The sequence below is a fragment of the Phyllostomus discolor genome, chromosome 12 (genome assembly GCF_004126475.2).
Source record: "Phyllostomus discolor isolate MPI-MPIP mPhyDis1 chromosome 12, mPhyDis1.pri.v3, whole genome shotgun sequence".
Lineage (NCBI taxonomy): Eukaryota > Metazoa > Chordata > Mammalia > Chiroptera > Phyllostomidae > Phyllostomus > Phyllostomus discolor.
Window position 1 is genome coordinate 23868641 of NC_040914.2, and position 23350 is coordinate 23891990.

Here is a 23350-nt window from a genome sequence, read left to right on the forward strand (position 1 = left end):
TCACAAAATCTTTTAATCTCTACACTCTTCCTGCTTCCTGGGAAACCGGTCTTTTCAGTTAGGACTGAAGCATGGTCTACTCACGGCATTCTTGTGACGTGTTCCAACAATTCCTAAGTCTGAAGTTACCAACTTGAATCCCCCAAGAGTGAACTTTGGGCTGATTGCATGTTTTCACCCAAAGCCTAGTGTGTGTTACTGGCCAGCCTGCAGCTGTCTCACTGGCAGGTGTCCATCCAGCTGTGGTTTATTGGCCAATAGATAGGGGACAGAATCTTGGTGCAAAACCAGACTGCAAGGGACACTGGTGGGGCTCTCTATTGCAAACATTCCAGGCACAGCAGCCCTCCAAGGCATCTAGTGTCTCTATTGCACCATTCAACTTTGAGGACAGAATTTCTCAACTTCATCACAATTTTCAGTTAAGTACTTCGGGGAGCTGTCTTGTGTACCAGGATCCCTGGCTTCTCTCACTAGAGGCCATTAGTAGCTCCCCAACACCCCAATGTCTCCTGACATTTCCAAGGGTCCCCTGGGGTGGATGGTGGGGCAAATTCACCCTTGGTTGGGAGGCTCTGCTCCAGAATCTGGGGCCCAGCCCTCAGTTCTGTGACCAACATTCTCAAAACTAGAGCTCTGAGTTCTATTTGATGATGGACCCCGAGTGGGGGGGACATTGATGATGGACCATTGCACATTGATGATGGACCCCGAGTGGGAGGGACTTATTGTGCTTATGAATTTGTTTCCTGAGGAAATGCAGAGCCTGATCATTCTGTTGGTGAGTGGGTCCTGAGATAACCTTCCTCTGTCCGGTCTTCAAGAGCAGCACCAGCAGACAGAAATGTCAGCAGCCGATGTCCAGGTAAGGCTTGGTGCCACGGAGCACTGCCAGTTGTCTGTGTGTCATTTTATTCAGGTCCATTCCAAACAACCTGAGGGCGCAGAGAGGGGATTGTTACCCCAGGCCACTGCCTTGACATTCAAATGATATAGCAAATCTATCATGAGTCTCACCCTGTTGGAATCATGTCATTTTCCAGGCCTTCATTTCAAACCGAATCTTCATGGGAAACCGGCTTACTCTAAGCTACACACCATTTTAAGTCCCTTGCTGGTGTTTACTCATTTAATCTGTGACCAATTATTCTCCTTATTTTTATAGTCAGGGGTATGGAAGTGCTAAGAGGTTGAATAATTTGCAAAAATATCCACGAAATTGGAAAGCGATGGAATTTGAGGCCAGGCACAATCATTCCAGACTCTCAATGAGCTACCAGGCCTCATCTGACAGATGAGGAAACAGCTCCTCAGTGAATTCTTTCAGGTCACACAGCCACAGAAGGGTAAAAGTATCACCCAAGGAGAAGAGTAGGGCCTCCTTTGTATTCTAACCAAGTGTCTATCCAAATTGAGGGTGTTGCAGGGAGCTCAATTATTGACCTTTGCTCCTAACTCTGAAGAGACCCATATCATGCCTCCTCCAGAGCCTGGGAACTTCTCTTACCAGAGCACCCGGAGTTTGCAGCCAGGATGACTCAGCCGCTTGCATAACAGTCTGACGCCTGTGTTCCCTAGGGCGTTGTTGGTCAGATAAAGCTCCCTCAGGGTCTGGTTGACCCCCAGGGTGGCAGAAAGGTCCTCACAAGCTTTGGCTGTCAGGCCACAGCTGTCCAGCCTGTTGAAGATAAAAAGTAGTTGAAGCAACAGTAAGACCTACTTCTTTTGGAAATTCTTGTCTTCATAGAGAACCAGGGGGTAGGTTTTGGTTTTATTAATACTTTTTTAAAAAAATTTTATTTATTTATTTTTAGAGAGGGGAAGGGAGGGAGAGAGGAGAGAAACATCAATGTGTGATTGCCTCTCGCATGCCACCCACTGGGGACCTGGCCCGCAACAGGCATGTGCCCTGACTAGGAATCTAACTGGTGATCCTTTGGTTTTCAGGCTGGCAGGCCCTCACTGAGCCACACCTGCCAGGGCTGGTTTTTTAAATATTGATTTGAGAGAGAGAGGGAGAGAAACATCGATTTGTTGTTCCACTTGCTGATGCAATGGTTGTTTCTTGTTTGTGCCCTCACCAGGGATTGAACCTGTAACCTTGGTGGATCAGAAAGATGTTTTAACCAGGTGAGCTACCTGGCCCAGCATAAATACCTTTTAAATGCATGCCATCACCATCTTAACCTGAACTGCTTTGGTTCTACTCTGTTTTCTTATAAACTAGTTCCTGAAAAACTATATCCTACCTGGCCATGTAGCTCAATTGGGTAGAGTATCCTGGTAAACCAAGATTGTGGGTTTGATCCTGGTCAGGGCACATACAAGAATCAACCAATGAATGCATAAATAAGTGAACCAACAAATCGATCTTTCTCTTTCTCAAATCAATCAATACATTTTTTTAAAAAGTTTTATTTTAGCCCTGGCTGGCATAGCTCAGTGGATTGAGTGCAGGCTGGGAACCAAAGTGTCCCAGGTTCGATTCCCAGCCAGGGTACATGCCTGGGTTGCAGGCCATAACCCCCAGCAACCGCACATTGATGTTTCTCTCTCTCTATCTCTCTATCTCCTTCTCTTCCCTCTCTAAAAATAAATAAATAAAATCTTTAAAAAAAAAGAAAACATCATAATCATTTTAAAAAAAGTTTTATTTCTAAAAAATATTTATTTTTAGAGAGGTGAAGGGAGGGAGAAAGAGAGGGAGAGAAACATCAATATGTGGTTGTCTCTTGCACACCATGTGCCGCTTCCCCCACCCCCCAAGGACCTGGCCTGCAACCCAGGCAAGTGAGTGCTCTGACTGGGAACCCAACCAGTGACCCTGTGGTTCTCAAGCTGGCACAAATTCCACTGAGCCACATCAGCCAGGGCAAAAAAAAAATTTTTTTTTTAAGGAAAGAAAAAGCGAGGACAGCCATCCTGACTCTCAGCCACTCACCACAGTTTCTGGAGTCTGCAGGTGGGGTGTCGCAGCCCCTCGCACAGCAGCCCCATGCCTTGGTCTCCCAGGTCATTGAAACTCAGGTCCAGGTCCCGGAGGTGGCAATTCCGCTGGAGCACAGCAGACAGACCCTCGCAGGCAGCAGAGCTGAGCCGGCAAATGCCTAACCTAGAAAGACAGTGCACAGAGCAGAGCTGACACTTTTGGGGACACTAGCTGGAGAAGGTTATGTGTGGAGTGCTGTGCTCAGTCCAGAAAGACTCCATGTTTCCCTTTGAGGGGGAAAACAAGGGTGAGGAAGAAAGGTACTGGCCAGTAAGAAGAGGGAAAGGAGAGAGAAATAAGAAAAGTGAGCCCTCGGCCCCTGTCTGGTGTAGCTCAGTGGATTGAGTGCAGGCCTGTGAACCAAAGCATCGGCAGTTTAATTCCCATTCAGGGCACATGCCTGGGTTGCAGGCCATATCCCCAGTATGGGGTGTGCTAGAGGCAACCATACATGGATGTTTCACTCCCTCTCTTTCTCCCTCCTTTCCCCATCTCTCTAAAATAAATAAATAAAACCTTAAAGAAAAAAAAAAGAAAAGAAAGAAAGGTGAGCCCTGGCTGGGTGGTCCAGCTGGTTAGAACCTTGTCTCATTGTGCATCGAAATATTGCAGGTTTGATTCCCGGTCAGGGCATGTACCTACTAGGATGCTGGTTCAATCCCTGGTTGAGAGGCAACCAATTGATATTTCTCTGTCTCTCTCTCTCTCTCTCCCTCCCTCCCTCCCTCCCTCCATCTCTCCTTCTCCTTCTCCCTTACTCTCTTTATCTAAAAATAAAAAAAAAGAATTTAACCTTTAAAAAAAGAGAATCTTCTTAACTGTAAGGCATATAACAAACTATAGCAATTACAACAGCAAAAACTTGGAAAAAAACTGACAAAGGGAAAGAACAGAGGGACACATGACACAAGAAAATGGCTTACAATATAGCTGGTATTCCCAACTAGCTAGGAAAATATGGATTCTTTATTAAATGAGCTGCTGCAAACATTGGAGAAAAAAAGAAATTGTTCCCCACTTAACTATACTTATTACAAAGAAACCAGGTATCTTGGACATCGCATTGACAAAGGATTTCTTAGACATCTCACAAAAATATACATCATAGGACTGATTGTATATGGGTTTGATTTTCAGATCTGCGGTTTCTTAAACATTTGAAATATTAATCCTTCACTTACAGCATACTTTGGAAATATCTTCTCAGTAGGTCATCAATCTGGCAACTTGTCTGTGGTTTCTTTCATCAGACAAAAATGTTTATGTTTTGAACCCTGGCTGGTGTAGCTCAGTGGATTGAGCATGGACTGTAAACCAGGGGGTTGCTGGTTCCCAAGGCACATGCCTGAGTTGTGGGCCAGGTCCCCAGTAGGGGGCACGTGAAAGGCAGCCACACAGCAACGTTTCTCTCCCTCCCTTCCTCCCTCCTTTCCCCTCTCTCTAAAAATAAATAAATAAAATCTTTAAAAGAATTTTCTTAAAGATTTATGAATATCCTATGTGTATCTGCAGCCCAAAAACAACGTTTAAAGGGTGCGGTAGAGGGAAGAATGTAAAGAAATAGAGTACAGATTTATTCTGAATGTTTAAACATAAAGCAGCCACAGAAGCCACAATATAGTTCCCTGCCTCAAGAGAAAAAAAGTTGCCAGAGCGAGTAACATCAGATAATTGAGGATGCTATTGTAGGAAAGAAAAAAAACCCTCCCCTTTGGGACTACAAAAAAAAGTTTTTTGTAAATAAACAGGCTTGCTGCATTCTCTCTCTTTTTTATTTTTTAAAAAGATTTTATATATTTTTAGAGAGAGGGAAGGGAGGGAGAGAAACATCAGTGGGTGGTTGCCTCTCATGTACCCCCTACTGGGAACCTGGCCTGCAACCCAGGCATGTGCCCTAACTGGGAATCAAAGAGGTGACCCTTTGGTTCGCAGGCCGGCGCTCAGTCCACTGAGCCACACCAACCAGAGAAACATGTATTTTTTAAGCACCTCTGAGTCAGGTCTTATAACAGCCATTGGAATATAGACTGGACACAGCCCCTGCACTTTTGGAACTCCACACATACACAATGACAAATTTGGTTAAAGGATGCTGAGGCAAAGCATCAGGTCAAATAGCATCATAAAACTAGGAACTGAGACCTTATTAAGGGGCTAGGAAAAGTGTCCATGGGAAAGGAACATCTATTTTGAGTCCCAACAGATAAAACAGATGTTATCGGGGTAAAACTGGGGACAGCAGAGCAGAAAGGAATTCCAGGGAGAAACAGCAGCTGGTGCAAAGGCCCCGCAGCAGAAAAATCTTTGAAAGGAGACAGAGATACAGCTGGAAGTTAGGAGAAGAGGGAAGGGAGCCTGGCTCTGGGGAGTCCAGGTAAAAGGGTAAGGAGTGTGAGTTTGGACTCCTGTGACGGCGAGCCAAGAGGGACTCACCGGAGGGTCTGGAGTTTGCACTGGGGATGCCTGAGGCCCTCACACAGCAGCAGCACCCCGGGGTCCCCCAGGTCATTCAGGCTCAGATCCAGCTCCAGCAGGCTCTGATTCACACTGAGGGTGGAGGCCAGGTCGCCACAGGCTGCAGCAGTGAGGTGACAAATCTTTAACCTATTCAACATATATTTCACAAAATGGGCAAAGGTCTGGGAATAGACAGTTCTCCAAAAGAAGATACACAAATAACCACAGGTCCCATGGAAAGAAGCTAAACATCCCTAATAATTAGGGAAATGCAAATCAAAACCACAATGAGATACCACCTCATATCTATTAGAATGGCTATGATTAAAAAAGTAAAAATAAAAAAATAGAGCCAAGAACTGCTGGTGAGGATGTGGAGAAATTGGAAGCTTTGTGCACTGTTTGTGGGGATGTAAAATGGCACAGCCACAGTGGAAAACAATATGGCGGTTCTTCTAAAAATTAAAAATAACCATGTGATTTATCAGTTTCACTTTCTGGTGACCCACCCAAAAGAATTGAAAGCAGGGGCTCGGAGAAATATTTGCATGCCCATGTTTAGAGCAGCACTATTCAAAATAGCCCAAAGGTGGAAGCAACCCAAGTGTCCATGGATGGGTGAACAAACAAAGTGTTATATATACATGCAATGAATAGATAACCTAAAATTTACCATCCTAACCATTTTAATGTGTTCAGTTCAGTGGTATTAAGTACAGTCACATTGTTGTGCAAGAATCAACACTGTCCATCTCCAGAACTCTTCATTATCCCTAATAGGGACTCGGTCCCAATGAAGCTACAATTCCCCATCCCATCCCCCCCTGCCGGACCCCTGGCAACCTCTGTTATTTCTTTCTCTATGGATTTGAATATTCTAGGTACTCCATATAAGTGGAATCATATCATCTTTTTTTCCAATTATTGATTTTTAGAGAGAGAAAGAGGAAGAGAGAGTAGGAGAGAGAAACATTGATTTGTTGTTCCACTTATTGATGCATTCATTGGTTGATTCTTGTATGTGTCCTGACCAGGAATCGAACCCACAACCTTGGCATATTGGGGTGATGGTCTGATCAACTGAGCTACCCAGCCAAGGTGTATAATCATTTTTTGATTGACATTTCATTTAGCATAGTGTCTTCTGGGTTCATCCACGCTGTAGTAGGTATCAATTTCATTCCTTTTTTTCAGGCTGAATAATATTCTATTGTATGCATATACCACATTTTGTTTATCCGTTCACCCATGATGGACAATTTTCTTTCCACCTTTTGGCTACTGTAAATAATGCTACTCTGGACAAAGAGGGCCCCAGGAGCCCTGGCTGGGTAGCTCAGTTGGTTAGAGAATTGTCCAGATATGCCAAGATTATAAGTTTGATCCCCTGTCAAGGCATGTGCAAAAGTCAACCAATGAATGCATAAACAAGTGGAACAACAAAGTGATGTCTCTCTCCCTCTCTCTCTCTCTCTCTCTCTCTCTCAAATCAATACAGTAAAAAATAAAGTACAAAATTTAAAAAAAAGATGGCCCCACAAAGGACTCACCACAGTATCTGCAACCTGCAGACGGGGTGCCTCAAGCCTTCACACAGCAGACTCACACCTGCATCCCCCAGGGCGTTTCCTGTCAGGTCCAGCTCCACCAGGTGTCGGCTGGTGCTGAGCACAGAGGCCATCTCCAGGCATGCCCCAGCCTCTAGCTGACACTTCCTCAACCTTGGAGGGAAAGAAATGTTGGCCAGGGCACCATCTTGCTTTCCTGCCTCCTCATGGCTCATCTCTTGGCCCTTAGTTACCCAACACGAGCCCGCCCATGTCACTAAAGCTACAGAGATGAAGATGCCATTATTTTCATCCAGGAGGGTCCTATCTTATCTGGCCGGTAAGCAATGACAATGCAGTGTAGCATGATAGTTCAGGATGGTCTCTAGAGCCCAGTGACCTGTGTCTGCTTCCATAACCACCACCTGTTAACCCTGTGACCTCAAGCAAGTTTTCCTCAAGTCTCCGATTTGGGTTTCCTGTGATGCTGAGGCTCAAGTTCATTGACTCTAAAATAAGAATAATAATAGGTAGCCCCCATTACAGCATCATCCTGATACGTGAAGGCTGTGGCTTTGTTCCTGGTCAGGACATATACAAGTATCAATGACTGAATGCATGAATAAGTGAAACAGCAAATCGATGTTTCTCTCTCTCTCTCGTGCTCCAATTCTATTTCTAAAATCAATTTTAAAAATGGTGCTGACCTCATAGGGCTGTTGCAAGGATTACTAAATGTAGAGGAAGTGGGGCCGGGCATGGCTCACAGACAGTGCTCAGTGAACATGAGCTAATGTTTATCAAGAGCATCATGGCAGAGGGGTCGCCTAACTCGGCAAACAGCGGGTGCAGTTAGGATAGGCTTTCTGGAGACTTTGACCTGGTTGTCTAAGGCTAAGTAGGAGTTCAGTAGAGGAACAGAATGGCGGGGGCTGTGAGATAATAGAAAATATACACAATGATCTCTGCCTCCGCCCCCCCCCCCAGCCCTCCCCAGTTCCTGAAACAGAGCTCTAAATCTCTTGTAATTTTCTAAGTGATAAGATACTAGGAGCACCTTTTGTTCTAATATGTGGTCTTTGACCCTGGTTCTTGACAGAATTCCTAAATCCCTTGGAATCTCCCAGGTGATAGCAGTGTCTTTTGTTCTAATGAGATGACTTGGGTGGGTGGGCTCTCCAAGAGGGGGCTGGTCACCCCAAAGATGAAGCTGTGATTAGAAGCTTGGAATTCCATCCCTATCCTCCAGAGAGGGGAGGCAGGTTGAAAATGGAGTTAATACTCAATCATGTCTACATGATGAAGCCTCCATAAAATCCTACTACTATGGGGCTCAGAGAACTCCTAGGCTGGTGAACATCCACAACAGGAGGGTAATGACCCCTAACTCCATGAGGACCAAAACTCTTGCACTTGGGATCCTCCCAGACCTGGCACTATGTATACTTTATTGTTTATTTTTTTAAAAGAATTTATTTATAGAAAGAGGGGAAGGGAGAGAGAAAGGGAGAGAAACATCAATGTGTGGTTGCCTCTCATGAGCCCCCAGCTGGAGACCTGGCCCTCTGTAATGCAGGCATATGTCATGATTGGGAATTGAACCAGCGACCCTTTGATCTGCAGGCTGGCACTCAATCCACTGAGCCATACCAGCCAGGGCTTGTCTGTATCCTTTATACACATCCTTTAATAAAGTGACAGGTGTGTTTCTCTGAGGTCTATGAGCTACTCCTCTAGCAAATTAATCGAACCCAAGGAGGGGTTCATGGCAACCTCCAATTTATAGTCAATTGGTCAGAAGCACAGGCGACAATGTGAGCTTTTGATTGACACTTGAAGTGAGGGCAGTCTTACATCCCTGAATTCTTAACTTGTAGGATCTGACACTGTCTCCAGGTAAACAGTGTCAGAATTGATGTAGGGCACCCAGCTGGCATCCCTGAGAATTGCTTGGTAGTGATGGGGATGGAAGGGGGTGCGGGAAATCTCAACATATTTGGTGACTGGAAGTGTTGAAAGTAAAGTATGCTGTGTGAGTAGTAAAGAAGACATCCAGGTGGGAAGCTGGGTGGCTTTTCCAGCTGCGTGGCATTGCAGGAAAGGGGAAACCATGCAGGGGTGTCCAATCCATGGCCCAGGGTGGCTATGAATGTGGCCCAATGCAAAATCTTAAATTTACAAAAAACATTATGAGATCTTTTTGTGATTATGTGTCACAATGTATTTGATGTGTGGCCCAAGGCAACTCCTCTTCTTCCAGTGTGGCCCAGAGATGCCAAAAAGTGGGACACCCCTGGAAGGGTCTTGGTGCAGGGAGATCTGGGGTTTTGACTACCCAAGATGAGTGTGGGTTCTGGGTGGGCAAGTGGCCCCAGGGACTCCTCACTATGTGGAAATAGTGGGAGACAGAGGAAACCAGAAAGAGGTTCTCTGAAGTGCAAAGAGTCCAGGGCATGGGTCTAAGTTCATGGGTCAAAGAGCAGCACTAATTTCGAGGTAGAGACTTGGCAATCATCAGCATTTGGGGAGATATTTCAAGGCTGGGAGACCTGGCCAATTAAAGGCTTGTTCCAGGGATGGGGACTCACTGGATCATCTGCAGCCTGCATTTGGGATGCTGGAGTCCCTCACAGAGCAGCTTCACTCCCGGCAGCCCGAGATCATTGCTGCTGAGGTCCATCCTCACCAAATTCTTATTGGCGATCAGAGCTGCGGTGAGGTCCTGGCAGGCAGTGCTGGAAATCCGGCAACTCTTCAGCCTGGGAGGGAAGAGAGAAAAGAGCCAGGTCATTCCCTCCGTGGTCCTTCTGTGTGCTCTGTCCCTTGTTCTTTCTCTCCCTCCTTCCTTTAGGTCAATTCTTCCCTTTACCTAAAACCAAAGACAGGAGATTAGTGGATGTCAGGGGGGTGGGCGTGGGGTGCAGAGGGAGATTGGAACTAGGGGGTAGGGTGTTACTTCTTGGTCTGATGAAAATGTTCTGTAATTAGATTATGGTGATATTTTGCCCAATTTTGGGCAACATACTAAAAAAAAGAAATATCAGTGAGTTGCCTGGTATGTGAATTATAGCTCAATAAAAAAAGTAAAAGCAACAGGAATAATACAAAATGCTTTTGGTGCTTTTATGCCCTCTTGCATGCCCCCTACTGGGGACCTGGCCCACAACCCAGGCATGTGCCCTGACTAGGAATCGAACCAGTGACGCTTTGGTTCGCAGGCTGGTGCTCAATCCACTGAGCCACACCAGCCAGGGATCCAGAACTTTTTCATTATCCCCATGCCTCATTAACTCTCCATGCCTCATTTCTTCCAGCCCCTGACAATCACCATTCTACATTCTATCCTTATGGATTTGCCTCTTCTTTGACATTTCCATTGTGTATTCTTGGCAACTTTGTTGAAGATTAGTTGGCTTTACATGCATGGGTTTATTTCTGGGTTCTCTATTATATTCTATTGGTCTATATATCTTTTTTTTTTTCAAATGCCAGTATCATGCTGTTTGAATTATTATAGCTTTGTAATATAGTTTGAAATCAGGAGGTATGATTAGAGATAGGAAGCCTGGAAAGGAGAAGGTAATAAGAAAAGTTAAAAAATAATTTTGCCTGAACTCATATTGATCCTCATTTGTCATGGGCTAAACTGTGTCCCCCACAATATTCATAGGTAGAAGTCTTGACCCCTGTACCCCAGATTACAACGAACTTTGAAGATAAGGGTCTTTAAAGGGGTGATTCAGTTAAAATGAGGTCATTAGGATGAGACCTACTCCAATATGACTGATGTCTTCTTAAGAAGAAGAGATTAGGACATAGACAATATAGAGAGAAGGCCATGTGAGAACACAAGGAAAGACAGCCACCTATGAGCCAAGGAGAGAGAGTCCTCAGGAAAAATCAACCCTGTCAACACCTTGATCTTGGACTTCCAGCCTCAAGAATTGTGAGCTCTGGCTGGTGTGGATCAGTGGATTGAGTGCCAGCCTGCAAAACAAGGGGTTGCTGGTTAAATTCCTGTTCAGGACATATGCCTGGGTTGCAGCTGGGTCCCTGCTTGTGGGCATGTGACAGGTAACCAATCAATGTGTCTCTTGCACATTGATGTTACTCTCTCTTTCTCCCTCCCTTACCCTCTCTCTAGAGAAAAAAAAAGGACAAAGAAGAATTGTGAGAAATACATTTCTGTTGTTCAAGACACCCAGACTGTGGTACTTTGTTATGGCAGCCAGAGCAAAGTAACACACCATCAAGTACTTTTTCCAGAATTTTTATTGATTGATTTTTTTTTTTAGAGAGGAAAAAGAGAGAGAAAGAAGCACTGATTTGTTGTCCCACTTACTCAACCAATGTTGGTTGATTTTTATATATGCCCTGACCAGGGATTGAACCCACAACTCTGGCATAGTGGGATGATGCTCTAACCAACTGAGCTACCAGACCAAGGCATCCTGTGTTCTTTCCAGCTGAGCCCCATGAAAGGGTGTGGTGGAACCATCTGATGCTCCCAAACCAACCTAGACTCACCTCAGGTTCTGAAGCTTGCAGTTGGGGTGTCTGAGGCCTTGACACAGCAGCTTCACGCCCCGGCTCCCCAGGGCATTCTGGTACAAAGCCAGCTCTACCATATTCGGGTTGGTGCTCAGAGCAGTGGCCAGCTGTTCACTGTAGGCATCTGGCAAAATGTTCCTCTCAGGTCTGTGTGAAGGAACTATAGGTCAAGTCCAGTTTTCCCAATGGCTTTACAATGCTTATGTTTGGTACTTGATTATCATTTCATAATTTATAAAGCATTCTTGCTTCATTTTAATTTATCTTGGGCATGACCCTGTATTTCTTGCCCAAGTTCACATAGCTGGTACATAGTAGAGACCAGACATAAATTCATGGACTAGGGATGGAGAGATGGATTTCATTTTAAAGATAGTTTTTTATATTGAAGTAACATTGGTTAATAACATTATATAAGGTTCAGGTGTACAACATTATAATTCGATATCTGCATACTCTATTGCATCACCACCAGAAGTCTAGTTTCCATCTGTCACCGTATACTTGACATGCTTCACTCATTTCACCCTCCTCCACACCCCCTTCCCCTCTGGTGGCTGCCATACTGTTGTCTGTATCTATGAGTTTGTTTTTGTTTTGTTACCTTTTTCTTTTATAGTCCACATGAGTGAAATCATATGTTTTTTGTCTTTTTATATCTATCTGACTTATTTCCTTAGCATAATACCCTTAAGATCCATCCATATTGTCACAAATGGCAATATATCATCATTTTTTATGGCTGAGAAGTATTCCATTATATATATACACACACACCACCTCTTCTGTTTTTTTTAAATTTTGTGTTTATTGATTTTTAGAGAGAGAGAGAGACTGATTTGTTGTTCCACTTATTTATGCATTCATTGGTTGATTCATGTATGTGTCCTGACCAGGGATCGAACCTGCAACTTTGGCATATTGGGAATGATGCTCTAACCAACTGAGCTACCTGCCCAGGGCTACACCACCTCTTCTTTATCCATTCATTTATTGATGGACAAGTACCTGGATAATATTTCTTTAAAAAAATGTTTTTAGATTTTATTTATTTAGTTTTAGAGAAGGAAGGAAGGGAGAAAGAGAGAAAGAGAAACATCAATGTGTGGTTGCTGGGGGCCATGGCCTGCAACCCACGCATGTGCCCTGACTGAGAATCGAACCTGCAACACTTTGATTCGAAGCCCGTACTCAATCCACTGAGCTACGCCAGCCAGGGCTTTTTAAAAAAATTTTTAAAGAATTTATTTATTTATTTTTAGAGAAAAGGGAAGGGAAGGGAGGCACAAAGAGAGGGAGAGAAACATCATCGATTGGTTGCTTCTCATACACCCTCAACTGGGGACCTGGCCCACAACCCAGGCATGTGCCCTGACTGGGAATCGATCTGGTGATCTTTCAGCATGCAGGCTGGTACTCAATCCATTGAGCCACACCAGCCAGGGCAATATTTCTTTTTTTAAAAAAGATTTTATTTATTCATTTTTAGAGAGAAGGGAAGGGGGAGAGATAGGAAGAGAAACATCAGTTGGCTGCCTCTTGTACACACCCCAAATGGGACCAAATCTGCAACCCAGGCATGTGCCGTGGCCGGCAATAAAACTGGTAACCTCCTGCTTCACAGGACAATGCCCAACCAACTGAGCTACACCAGTGAGGGCTACACTGGTAGCTGGTTATCTACACTGGTAGATAATATTTCTTGATTGAATACATTCTATTTGACATGTGCTCCAACCTAGTACTAATGAACATTGTTGAAGAGGGGGAAACCCACCTGGACACTACTGACTTTTGGTGGCCCCTTTCTTTGTTGTGGGGCTGTCCTGTACATACAAGGATGTTTTTGCAACATCCCTGCTGTCCACCCACTAAATGCAAGTAGTACCCTTCCCATTTCCCCAAATCATGACAACCAAGTATTTTTCCAAATACTGCCAAGTATGTCCTTGGCCCTGGCCAAGTAGCTCAGTTGTAGCATCGTCCTGATACACCCAGGGTGTGGATTCGATCCTTGGTCCGTGCACATACAAGAAGCAACCAATAATGCATAAATAAATGCAACAACAAATCGATGCTTCTCTCTCCCTTCCTCTCTCTCTCTCTCTCTCTCTCTCTCTCTCTCCAAAAAAGTATTTTCTTGGATGGAGGCAAAATCACCCCCAGCTGAGGACACGAACTTGGTTAGGAGCTTGAGCTGAAACAGCAAGCCCCAACAAGTACTTACGATTGTGCCACTAGCGTCTGGGGCCCTGAAGTCCTTCTTGCCTCCTCCTCCTCCTCCTCATCGGTGCTGTAGGCGGCCCCATGGAGATACAGCACCAGGGTGTTCCTGCAGTTCTTTGCACAAAAGGACGAGACCATGTGCTCCATCTTGGTGGCCATATTGCTGACCACCACTACTTGGAAGTGGCTCAGGGCCTGTTGGATGAATTCCTCCTCTTGGATCTCATACAGACAGCTGAGGAACTCCAGGGAGCCCCGCTGCAGGGTAGAGTCCTCGCTCAGAGCTTTGCTTTGGATCCACTCCATCAGTTTCACCTTGATGTGAGGTGACACCTTCCAGCAAAGATTCTTCTCCAGGTAGCTCCTTGTCTCCTCATTCAGGAGTCCAAACAGGAAACGCACAGTGAGTGCCAAGAAGCTCCTTTCTGAAAACCCATACTCTGCCAACAGCCTCGTCAGGTTCTGATCTGGGCTGGACCCGCTGTCCCCATCATCCAGGATATAGTACATGGCTGCAAAGAACTCCTGGAAACTCAGGTGGATGAAGCTATAGAACTTCTCACAGTTGATGTCCTTCTGAAAGATGTTCATGTTGAGGAAGGAGGAGACGTCTGCCCCATCCAGGCCATGCTTACGCAAGTCCTCCTCCTCAAATAGGATCTTCTGGTTCCAGAGGCCGTCTGCGGCCAAAGAGCACAGCCCTCTCTGGTTGGGCGGGGCTTGGAGGGTTGGAGACCCCGGCTTGGGTTGCATCAGACTCAGGAGATACAGCATGTACACGGCTGTGGTGGTCCTGGACGTCTGCCTTAGAAGCCCCCCGCCCTCCAGCTGCTGCTTGAGGCACGTGCAGACGACCCAGCACACCAAGGGGACGAAGCACAGAGTGAAGAGGGGCTCATTGTCCCTCACGAAGTTGAAGGCTTGGCTGGCCTGCTCCGCGTTGTGGAAGTACTTGTAGAAATACTCCTTCCTTTCTGCCTCGGAGAAGCCCAGGATCTCCACATGCCTGGGATGCTCCAGCCAGCGATGGAGCTTCACCAAAGCTGTGGGCCTGGTGGTGATCAGCAAAGACAACTCTGGTAGCAGCTTCTTCCGAATGAGGCTGCTCAGGAGAACCTCCGTGGGCCGTTTCTCCTCCCAGCAGAGGCACCAGGGGCCCTGAGGGTCGTGAAACGAGGGCTTGAGCTCGTCAAAGCCATCAATGATGAAAAGGAGGCGCTCAGGAACACGGAGCAGCTCCCGAAGTGGGGCGCTGGGCTCGGGCCAGCAACTGGACATGAGGTCTTGCACACTCCGCTCAGGGGCGCTCTGGTTCATCTCCCTGCAGTTGATGTAGAAGAGGTAATCAAACCTGTCTTGGAAGAGCTTCCCGTCGGCCCAGTCCAGCATCACCTTGTGGGCCAGCATGGACTTGCCCATCCCGGCAGCTCCCTGCAGGACCACGGTGCGTGGAGGCTCAGGGCGCTCCTCGTCTGGCGAGAAGAGGGTCTCCATCTGGATGAAGCTGGCCTGGTGTCCTACGGTTCTTGCGTGTCTCCGGCCTGTGTCCAGAAGCTTCTGCTGGGTCCACATGGGATTGGAGTGCTCCTGCACCAGGAGGAGCCGGATGTACCGGTGGCCAAGGTTGACACATTCTCCTAGACGCGCATTGCGGTCTTCCATCAGCCGGAACTTTCTGCGCACGTAGTCCCTGTAGGTTTGCCCGGGATCTAATGGAGAGGAAGGAAGGGTTTGTGGAAGCTTCATCAGCAACCTTTTGGGAATTCACGGGTTAAAGCACAGCAGGTTCTAAGTGCCTCGTTGCTCTGCAATATCTATGAAACTGCCTTCTAATAAAAAAAATTGATTTTAGAAAGAGAAAAGAAGAGAGAAACATTGATTTGTAGTTCCACTTATTTATGCATTCATTGGTTGATTCTTGTATGTGCCCTGACTGGGGATCCAGCCAAAACCTCGGCATAGTGTGGACGCTATGCCCAACTGAGCTACCTGGCTAGGGTGGACCAGTTTTCTACGTGGAGCCTGAGAACCTTGGTACTTCCCTTCCAGTAGAAAGCAAAAGCCTTAACATGGAAAGTGTTTATACAGGTTTATACAGGGCACTTCATTCCTGCTATTTAGACAGTGGTCCGGATGCCCACCCGCAATGAGCCCTGGAAGAATGCGTCAACCTCGGCCACCTGGCAGAAGGGACACTAAGCCCCATGTGGCCTCACCAGGGAGCCGTTGGGAAATGTGCAATCTTGACCACCACTTTCCACTTACTGAATTAGAAACTGTATTTCCAACCAACAAGATCGCTGCGTGATTTGCGTGCTCATTCAAGTTCAGGAAAGCAGTGATCCCAAGTTTTCTGTGCCTCCTTGGCAACAAGGCAGGTGACTATGTACAATGGAGAATTTATCCGTTCTAGAAATGCTTTGCTCACTTCTCTTTGGGAAAGCCTGCTTGGTATAGAGGTCTGTGTGTAATATAGAACAGTGACTCTCAAGGGGATGATGATGTACCCTCTCAGGGACATTTGGCAAGATCTGGAGATAATTTTGGTTGTCACAACTAGGGGTGGCTACTGCCATCTACTGCCATCTAGTGGATAAAAGTTCATGATGTTGCTCAACATCCTGTAATGCCCAGGGCAGCCCCATCCCCACAACAAAAAATTATCCCGCCCAAAGTGTCAACAGAGCCAACCTTGACTGGGACAAGAATATAATTCCTTTGTGTTCGGATGTCACCAGGGGCCCATTATATCTACCCATGGAAAGGTTAAAAAAGAGATCTGAATTTGACTCCTGCATTCTCTCAAACCCCATGCACCTGCTGTTTTAGTTGTGGTAAACTATATATAACATACAATTTATCAATTCAGTAAATGTTTAGGTGTTCAGTTCAGTGGCATGGAGTACATTCACAATGTTGTGCACCATCGGCACTGTGCTTTTCTAGAACTCTTCCACGTTTTAACAGAAACTTGGTACCCATTAAAAGCTAATTATTTCTCCCCCACCCTCCAAGCCCTTGGCAGCAGCCATTCTACTTTCTTTCTTTTTTTTTTTTTTTAATTTTATTGCCCTGGCTGGCATAGCTCAGTGGATTGAATGTGGGCCGCAAATCAAAGGGCTGCTGGTTCGATTCCCGGTCAGGGCACATGCCTGGGTTGCAGGCCAGGTCCCCAGTGGGGGCCATGGGAGAGGCAACCATACATTGATGTTTCTCTCCTGCCCTCCCCCGCCTCTAAAGTATTATTTATTTATTTATTTTTAGAAGGGAAGGAGAGCACGGGCTGGGAACCAAAGTGTCCCAGGTTCGATTCCCAGCTAGGGTACATTCCTGGGTTGCAGGCCATAACCCCCAGCAACCGCACATTGATGTTTCTCTCTCTCTCTCTCTCTCTGTCTCTCTCTCTCCCGCTTCCCTCCCTAAAAATAAATAAATAAAATCTTTTAAAAATTTTAAAAAAAGGAGAGTTATCTTTAAAAAAAAACTAAAAAAAAAAAGAAGGGAAGGAGAAAAAGAGGGAGAGAAGCATCACCATGTGGTTGCCTCTTGCATTCCCCCTACTGGGGATCTGGCCTGAAACTCAGGCATGTGCCCTGACTGGGAATCAAACTGGTGACCCTCTGATTCTCAGGCTGGCACTCAATCCACTGAGCCACACCAGCCAGGACTCATTCTATTTTCCATCTCTATGAATTTGATGACTTTACGTACCTCACATAGTGGAATTATACAATATTTGTTTTTTGTGTTTGACTCATTTCACTTAGCGTAATACTTTTAAAAAAATTTTTTAACAAATCGCCCTGGCTGGCGTAGCTCAGTGGATTGAGCGCAGGCTGCGAACCTAAGTGTCGCAGGTTCGATTCCCAGTCAGGGCACATGCCTGGGTTGCAGGCCACGACCCCCAGCAACCACACATTGATGTGTCTCTCTCTCTCTCTCTTTCTCCCTCCCTTCCCTCTCTAAAAAATAAATAAATAAAATCTTTAAAAAATTTTTTTAACAAATCAATGTATCTCTTTTTTTTAAGGTTTTATTTATTTATTTTTTAGAGAGGGAAGGGAGGGAGAAAGAGAGAGAGAGAGAAACATCAATGTGCAATTGCTGGGGGCCGTGGCCTGCAACCCAGGCATTGTGCCCTGACTGAGAATCGAACCTCTGACACTTGGGTTCACAGCCCATGCTCAATCCACTGAGCTACGCCAGCCAGGGCAGCATAATACTTTTAAAGTTCATCCATATTGCAATAAGCATCAGAATTTCATTCCATTTTAAGGCTGAGTAATATTCCCTTGTATGTAAATATGTACATCATATTTTGTTTATTCATCTGTTCATAAAGTTATCTTATTGTGTACTAGTAAACCATATTAAAACTTCTAGGTTAATAAAGTCCATCAGGTGTACTATTCTTTCAATATTGTCTCACATAGAAAACATTTCAAATGAAGAAAAGATAATTGTGAGAGCCATGTTTGGATTTTGTAAAAGTCTTACACTCTTTTCTTGTAGAGAAAGGGTTCTTATTTTGAGACATGGGGACATTAAAAAAATAGAGAAGTTTAAAATAAGGATGAGAACAAGAATGAAGAACATGGGCTATGCCAGATAAATTTAAACAGGTTTGAAAGCCTTGGCCAGTGTGACTCAGTCAACTCACGTCATCCTGCAAACTGAAAGGTCTTGGGTTCGATTCCTCATCAGGGCACATGCCTAGGTTGTAAGTTAGGTCCCCAGTAAGAAAGACAACCAATCAATTGATGTTTCTCTCCCTGTTTCTCACCTTCTCTTCCCCTCTCAAAAAAAATATATAATACATGTAAAATAAATAAATAAAAATAAATGCCCTTGAAAGAGTGTTCAGGATTGTATGTCCTTGTTGGTGGTATTGCTGTCTACCCAACAGCTTGCACTCCTGTTTCTTCCTTGACGACACTCCTGAGCCTATCTGGGTAGTGAGTGTTGATCCCTTGATTCCAGTAGATGCTGTCCCTTCAGAAGCCCCAGGGGATGCAGGCTGGTTTTGCTAAACCAGCCAAAAGTAATCTCAGTCCTCTTTGTCACTGGCTGGTCTGAGTTGGTCACGTGTCCAACCCTGACCAAGAGTTAAACAGGTAAAAAAAAAAAACACTAGGAAGAAGATGTTTATTGGAATAATTTTATCCCTAGATAAAATGACAATCTATTGAGGAAGAAAGCCTTTTGCTTGCCTTTGTTGTCCCTACTAAGAATTCTTTTATTTTTTATTTTTAGATTTTATTTATTTTAGTAAATAAATAAATAGAGTTTAAAAAAGATTTTATTTATTTATTTATTTTGTTAGAGAGGGAAGGGAGGAAGAAGGAGAGAGAGAGAGAGAGAGAGAGAGGGAGAGAAACATCAATGTGCAGTTGCTGGGGGCCATGGCCTGCAACCCAGGCATGTGCCCTGACTGGGAATCGAACCTGTGATGCTTTAGTTCACAGCGCGCACTCAATCCACTGAGCTATTCCAGCCAGGGCAAATAAATAAATATTTTTTTTATTTAAAAAAATAAAGAGGGAGAGAAGGAAGGGAGGGAGAAAGACGGACAGAACCATTGACTAGTTGCCTCCTGCACACCCCCAACTGAGGACCTGGCCCAAAACCCAGGCATGTGCCCTGACTGGGAACTGAATCCACAACCTTCAGTTTTGCAGGCCAATGCTCAATGCACTGACCCATACCAGCCAGGGAAAGAATTCTTTTGTATGAGCTGGTTTGGCCATCATCTTGCAACCATGAGATGATAAGTCTTGGAACAAAAGGCTGACATAACAGAGGTTGGTAGAATTGAAATATAGAAAGAAGTTGGGGCTTTGATGGTGTTATTAATCCATCACATGAATTAATTACAGACACCCACTCTAGGACTTGTTATGTGCAAACATGAAATATATGCATGTTTTTGTTTCTTCAATTCTAAGTTGGATAGTTTGATGTTTCCCAATGCATCCTAACAGGTATGAGACTCACAGCTTACCTTTTCTTGGAGTTTCAGGAAAGACTTCCAGAGAACATGGTGACTGGATGTCCAGTGAAAACGGGCCACCAGGTGGAGTATCTGGAAGATAAATTGGGGGGATCAGCTGGCATATATCTAGCTAGCTCTCAATAACATTAGCTACTATTATCTCAAATTGTCTACATGATAACTCCCTGCCCACCCACCCCCTGGATGTTCAGCCATCGCCTCACATTCACTGTTGTTGAAAACACTTGTTTTTTATAACCCACTTTCCTTTCTGGGTACCTCTTGTGGTGATTGGCACCTTCTTCATTCCATTCATCTTCTCAGACAGGAAATTCTAAGTCAGCTTGAATTCCTCCCTCCCATTCAGCTCTTGGTCATGTCTCATTCACCTATCCATCCACTCACCCACCCATCCACTCATCCATCCATCAATCCATTCATTAATCCATCTATCCATTCATCCATCCATCCTTCCTTCCACCTTTCCATTCATCCATCCACCCATCCACTCATCCATCCATTAATCCACCCATCCACTCATCTGTCCATTGATCCTTCTATTCACTCAGCCAACCATCCTTCCTTCCACCTTTCCATTCATCCATCCATCCACCAATCCATTAATTCATCCATCCATTCATTCATCCATCCATCCACTTATCCATCCATTAATCCATGCATTCATCCACTCATCCATACATCAATCCATCAATCCATCCTTCTACCTTCTGTCCATCCATCCACTCATCCAACAACTAAACATATATCAAACACCAGGTATTTTTCTAGGCATTGGATAGATAGCAAAACACAAGGTCTCTGCTCCATGGACCTTACATTTTCATGGCACAAAGAGTTCAGTGCATAGAAAATAAACACCAATATAACTTCAGATAATTTTATCACAATTAAAAAATAATTTTTGAATATTACAGCTAAAAAAAGACCTCAGAGATGTTCTACTTTGGTGTTTCCTGAAGCATGACATGAGAACCACCTATTTCCACATACAGACTCCTGGTAGCCAGACCTGCTGCCTCAGAATCCCTGGTGTGAGTCTGTGACTCCACATTCACAACGAGGTATCCGGATGCCTCAAAGGTATATTAAAACACATGAGAACCGCTGATCTAGCCCAGTCCCCCTTGTCTTACAAGTGAGGAAACAGAAGCCCAGACAGGTACTTGATTCTCCAACATCCCACAGCTAGAAAAGAGCAGAGCTGACATCTGATCCCCTTTGGACCATGGGCCCACTTTCTGGTGAATGAAAAGGATGCAGTTTGGAGGAGGAATCCCACTAAGAAGTTTCCAGGTGTTAGTGGTGGGGAGAGACTTGGGAGGGATGGGGAGAACAGAGGGACTTTATACTTGTATATTGTTTGAATTTCTTTTCTTTTTTTAAAAGATTTTATTTATTTATTTTTTAGAGAGGGAAGGGAGGGAAAAAGAGAGAGAGAGAGAGAAACATCAATGTGCGGTTGCTGGGGGCCATGGCCTGCAACCCAGGCATGTGCCCTGACTGGGAAATTCAGCCAGCCAGGTTGAATTTCTTAAAATAAGTATGTAAAACACCTATAAGTAAATATAGTTCTGTAGAATCAGCCCCGTCCAGGTAGCTCAGTTGGTTAGAGTGCTGTCCAGATGCACCAAGGTTATGTGTTCGATTCCCAGTCAGAGCACATAAGAATCAACCAATGGATGCATGGATGTGTGGAACAACAAAATTGATGTTTCTTTCTCTCTCTCCTTTCTTCTCTTTCTCTAAAATCAATAAATTAAAAAAAAACACAGTTCAACAGCCCTGGCTGGTGTAGCTCAGTGGATTGAACATGGGCCTGCAAACCAAAAGGTCGCTGGTTGGATTCCCAGTCAGGACACATGCCTGGGTTGCAGGCTAAGTCCCCAGTTGGGGTCATGAGAGAGGCAACCACACATTGATGTTTCTCTTCCTCTCTTTCTTCTTTCTTCCCCTCTCTCTAAAAATAGATAAAAATAAAATCTTAAAAAATACAGTTCAACAGAATCATACATGAATAACTTTATGTTGATTATTTTCTTACTTTATTGCTGAGAGCACTTTGATTTTCATTTATGTCCCTAAGTAAAAATGTGACCCAATCTCATATTTCTCAAGTCCAATGCATCTCAATGTTCTCTGAGAATAAGGATGAGGATTCACATAAGACCGTAAATGATACAGCTTTAACAGGTTATCTTTTAAGTATATGATTATATTTATGCTGTACACCCCACACTATGCTGCTCACCTGACACTAATACAAAATAATATTGATGGAAACTGTAATAGAAAAATAAAAATTAAATGAAGGTTCTCCTTTCCCATTCCATATTTCTAGCTTAAGAAATCCTGTTCACCCTGGCTGGTGTGGCTCAGTGGATTGAGCACCAGTCTGTGAACCAAAGGGTCTCTGGTTCGATTCTCAGTCAGGGCACATGCCTGGGTTGTGGGCCAGGTCCTCTGTGGAGGGCACTTTAGAGGTAACCACACATTGATGTTTTCTCTCCCTCTCTTTCTCCCTCCCTTCCCCTCTAAAAATAAATTAATAAATATTTTTTTTAAAAAGAAGCATAATAATAATAATATCTAATACAGTGTTTAAACAATGAATATGTTGATATATTGTTACATACAATAGTTACCTTATTGTAGGAGGAAACCAATGTATTATTACATTGTGATTATCTCATAGGACAGAAAATATAATAAAAGAAATACGAGCACTAAGGAAGCACACAGGCGAGGTCCTGGAGCTGTCCAGATGGAGGGAGGAGAGGTCAGAAGAAAGCAGAGAAGGTGGTGCCTCCAAGGTGCTGATGGACACATAAGAATTTTCCAGACAAAGAAGAGAGAGGGAGGGTGGTCCCAGCACATGCGGCATGAACAAAGGCCAAGCCAGGGGATAAGTCAGAGCCCAGGTCTTGTGATCTCAGCAATTGTCAGGAAGGAGAAGGAATGGGTGGGTTGCAGCCTTGCGGGGCCCATCCCCACCTCCTTACCCCTCACCAGGTCCTCTCTCCGTCCTCTTTCCCATAGGTCCTTCCTGTTGATCCGATAAAAGATTCTTAGAGCCAGCAGCCAGGCCTCCCCTATCCCACAATGGGTCACCAGCAGACGGGCCATCTCCAGAGGACCAGCGGTCTCCATTTGCCCCCAGGGAATCCTGCCCTCCCTGGCTCCTGTCACTGTCCCCAGGTAAAACTTGAACTTCTTCAGCTCCACAGCCTCCAGTTCTTCCAAGTAGGCAGACAGGTGACAGAGGCCATCCCTGACCGTGGTCTGGGGCATGGGGGCAGCGTGACCTGTGAAGGAGAACGCAGCTGGAGCCTAGGATGGTTTTACACACACAACCAGCAACTCCAAGGGGCCCACCCGCCCCTCGTGCACAGTGCAGGAATGAGAGACAGGGAAGTCCTGCTGTTGAAATACCACTTCCTCTGCGTGGAGTTCCCGCCTGTCCTGGCCCACTGGCCAACGGGTGTTCATGGAGAAGAAGAGGAAGTGGGGAGGGATGAGGAAATCACTGGAGTCATTCCACGCATGAGAAAGACCTTCACTTGGGCTTGC

At 45.0% G+C, this 23350-nt stretch overlaps 1 protein-coding gene across 1 annotated transcript; it reads right to left on the reverse strand.

The window, feature by feature from the left end:
- Window positions 1-693: 693 nt before the first annotated feature.
- On the reverse strand, window positions 694-23186 carry NLRP12 (NLR family pyrin domain containing 12). The gene is made up of 10 exons (XM_028530324.2): window positions 22783-23186; window positions 19772-19852; window positions 13772-15479; window positions 11521-11691; window positions 9582-9752; window positions 6997-7167; window positions 5423-5593; window positions 2942-3112; window positions 1508-1678; window positions 694-935 (listed from the first exon to the last, which is right to left on the reverse strand). Exons 1-10 carry the CDS (start codon window positions 23069-23071, stop codon window positions 848-850), a joined length of 3192 nt encoding a protein of 1063 aa, XP_028386125.1. The 5' UTR covers window positions 23072-23186; the 3' UTR covers window positions 694-847.
- Between the last annotated feature and the right edge of the window lie 164 nt (window positions 23187-23350).

Bases quoted from the DNA above. Each gene is read 5' to 3' on its own strand.
- NLRP12 (XM_028530324.2), bottom strand. From the start codon at position 23,071: ATGCCCCAGACCACGGTCAGGGATGGCCTCTGTCACCTGTCTGCCTAC. The intron at 5,594-6,996 runs GTGAGTCCTTTG...TATGTTGAATAG, and splicing joins TGCAGGTTGCAGATACTGTG to GTTAAAGATTTGTCACCTCA. The intron at 3,113-5,422 runs GTGAGTCCCTCT...CTGTCTTTCTAG, and splicing joins TGCAAACTCCAGACCCTCCG to GTTAGGCATTTGCCGGCTCA.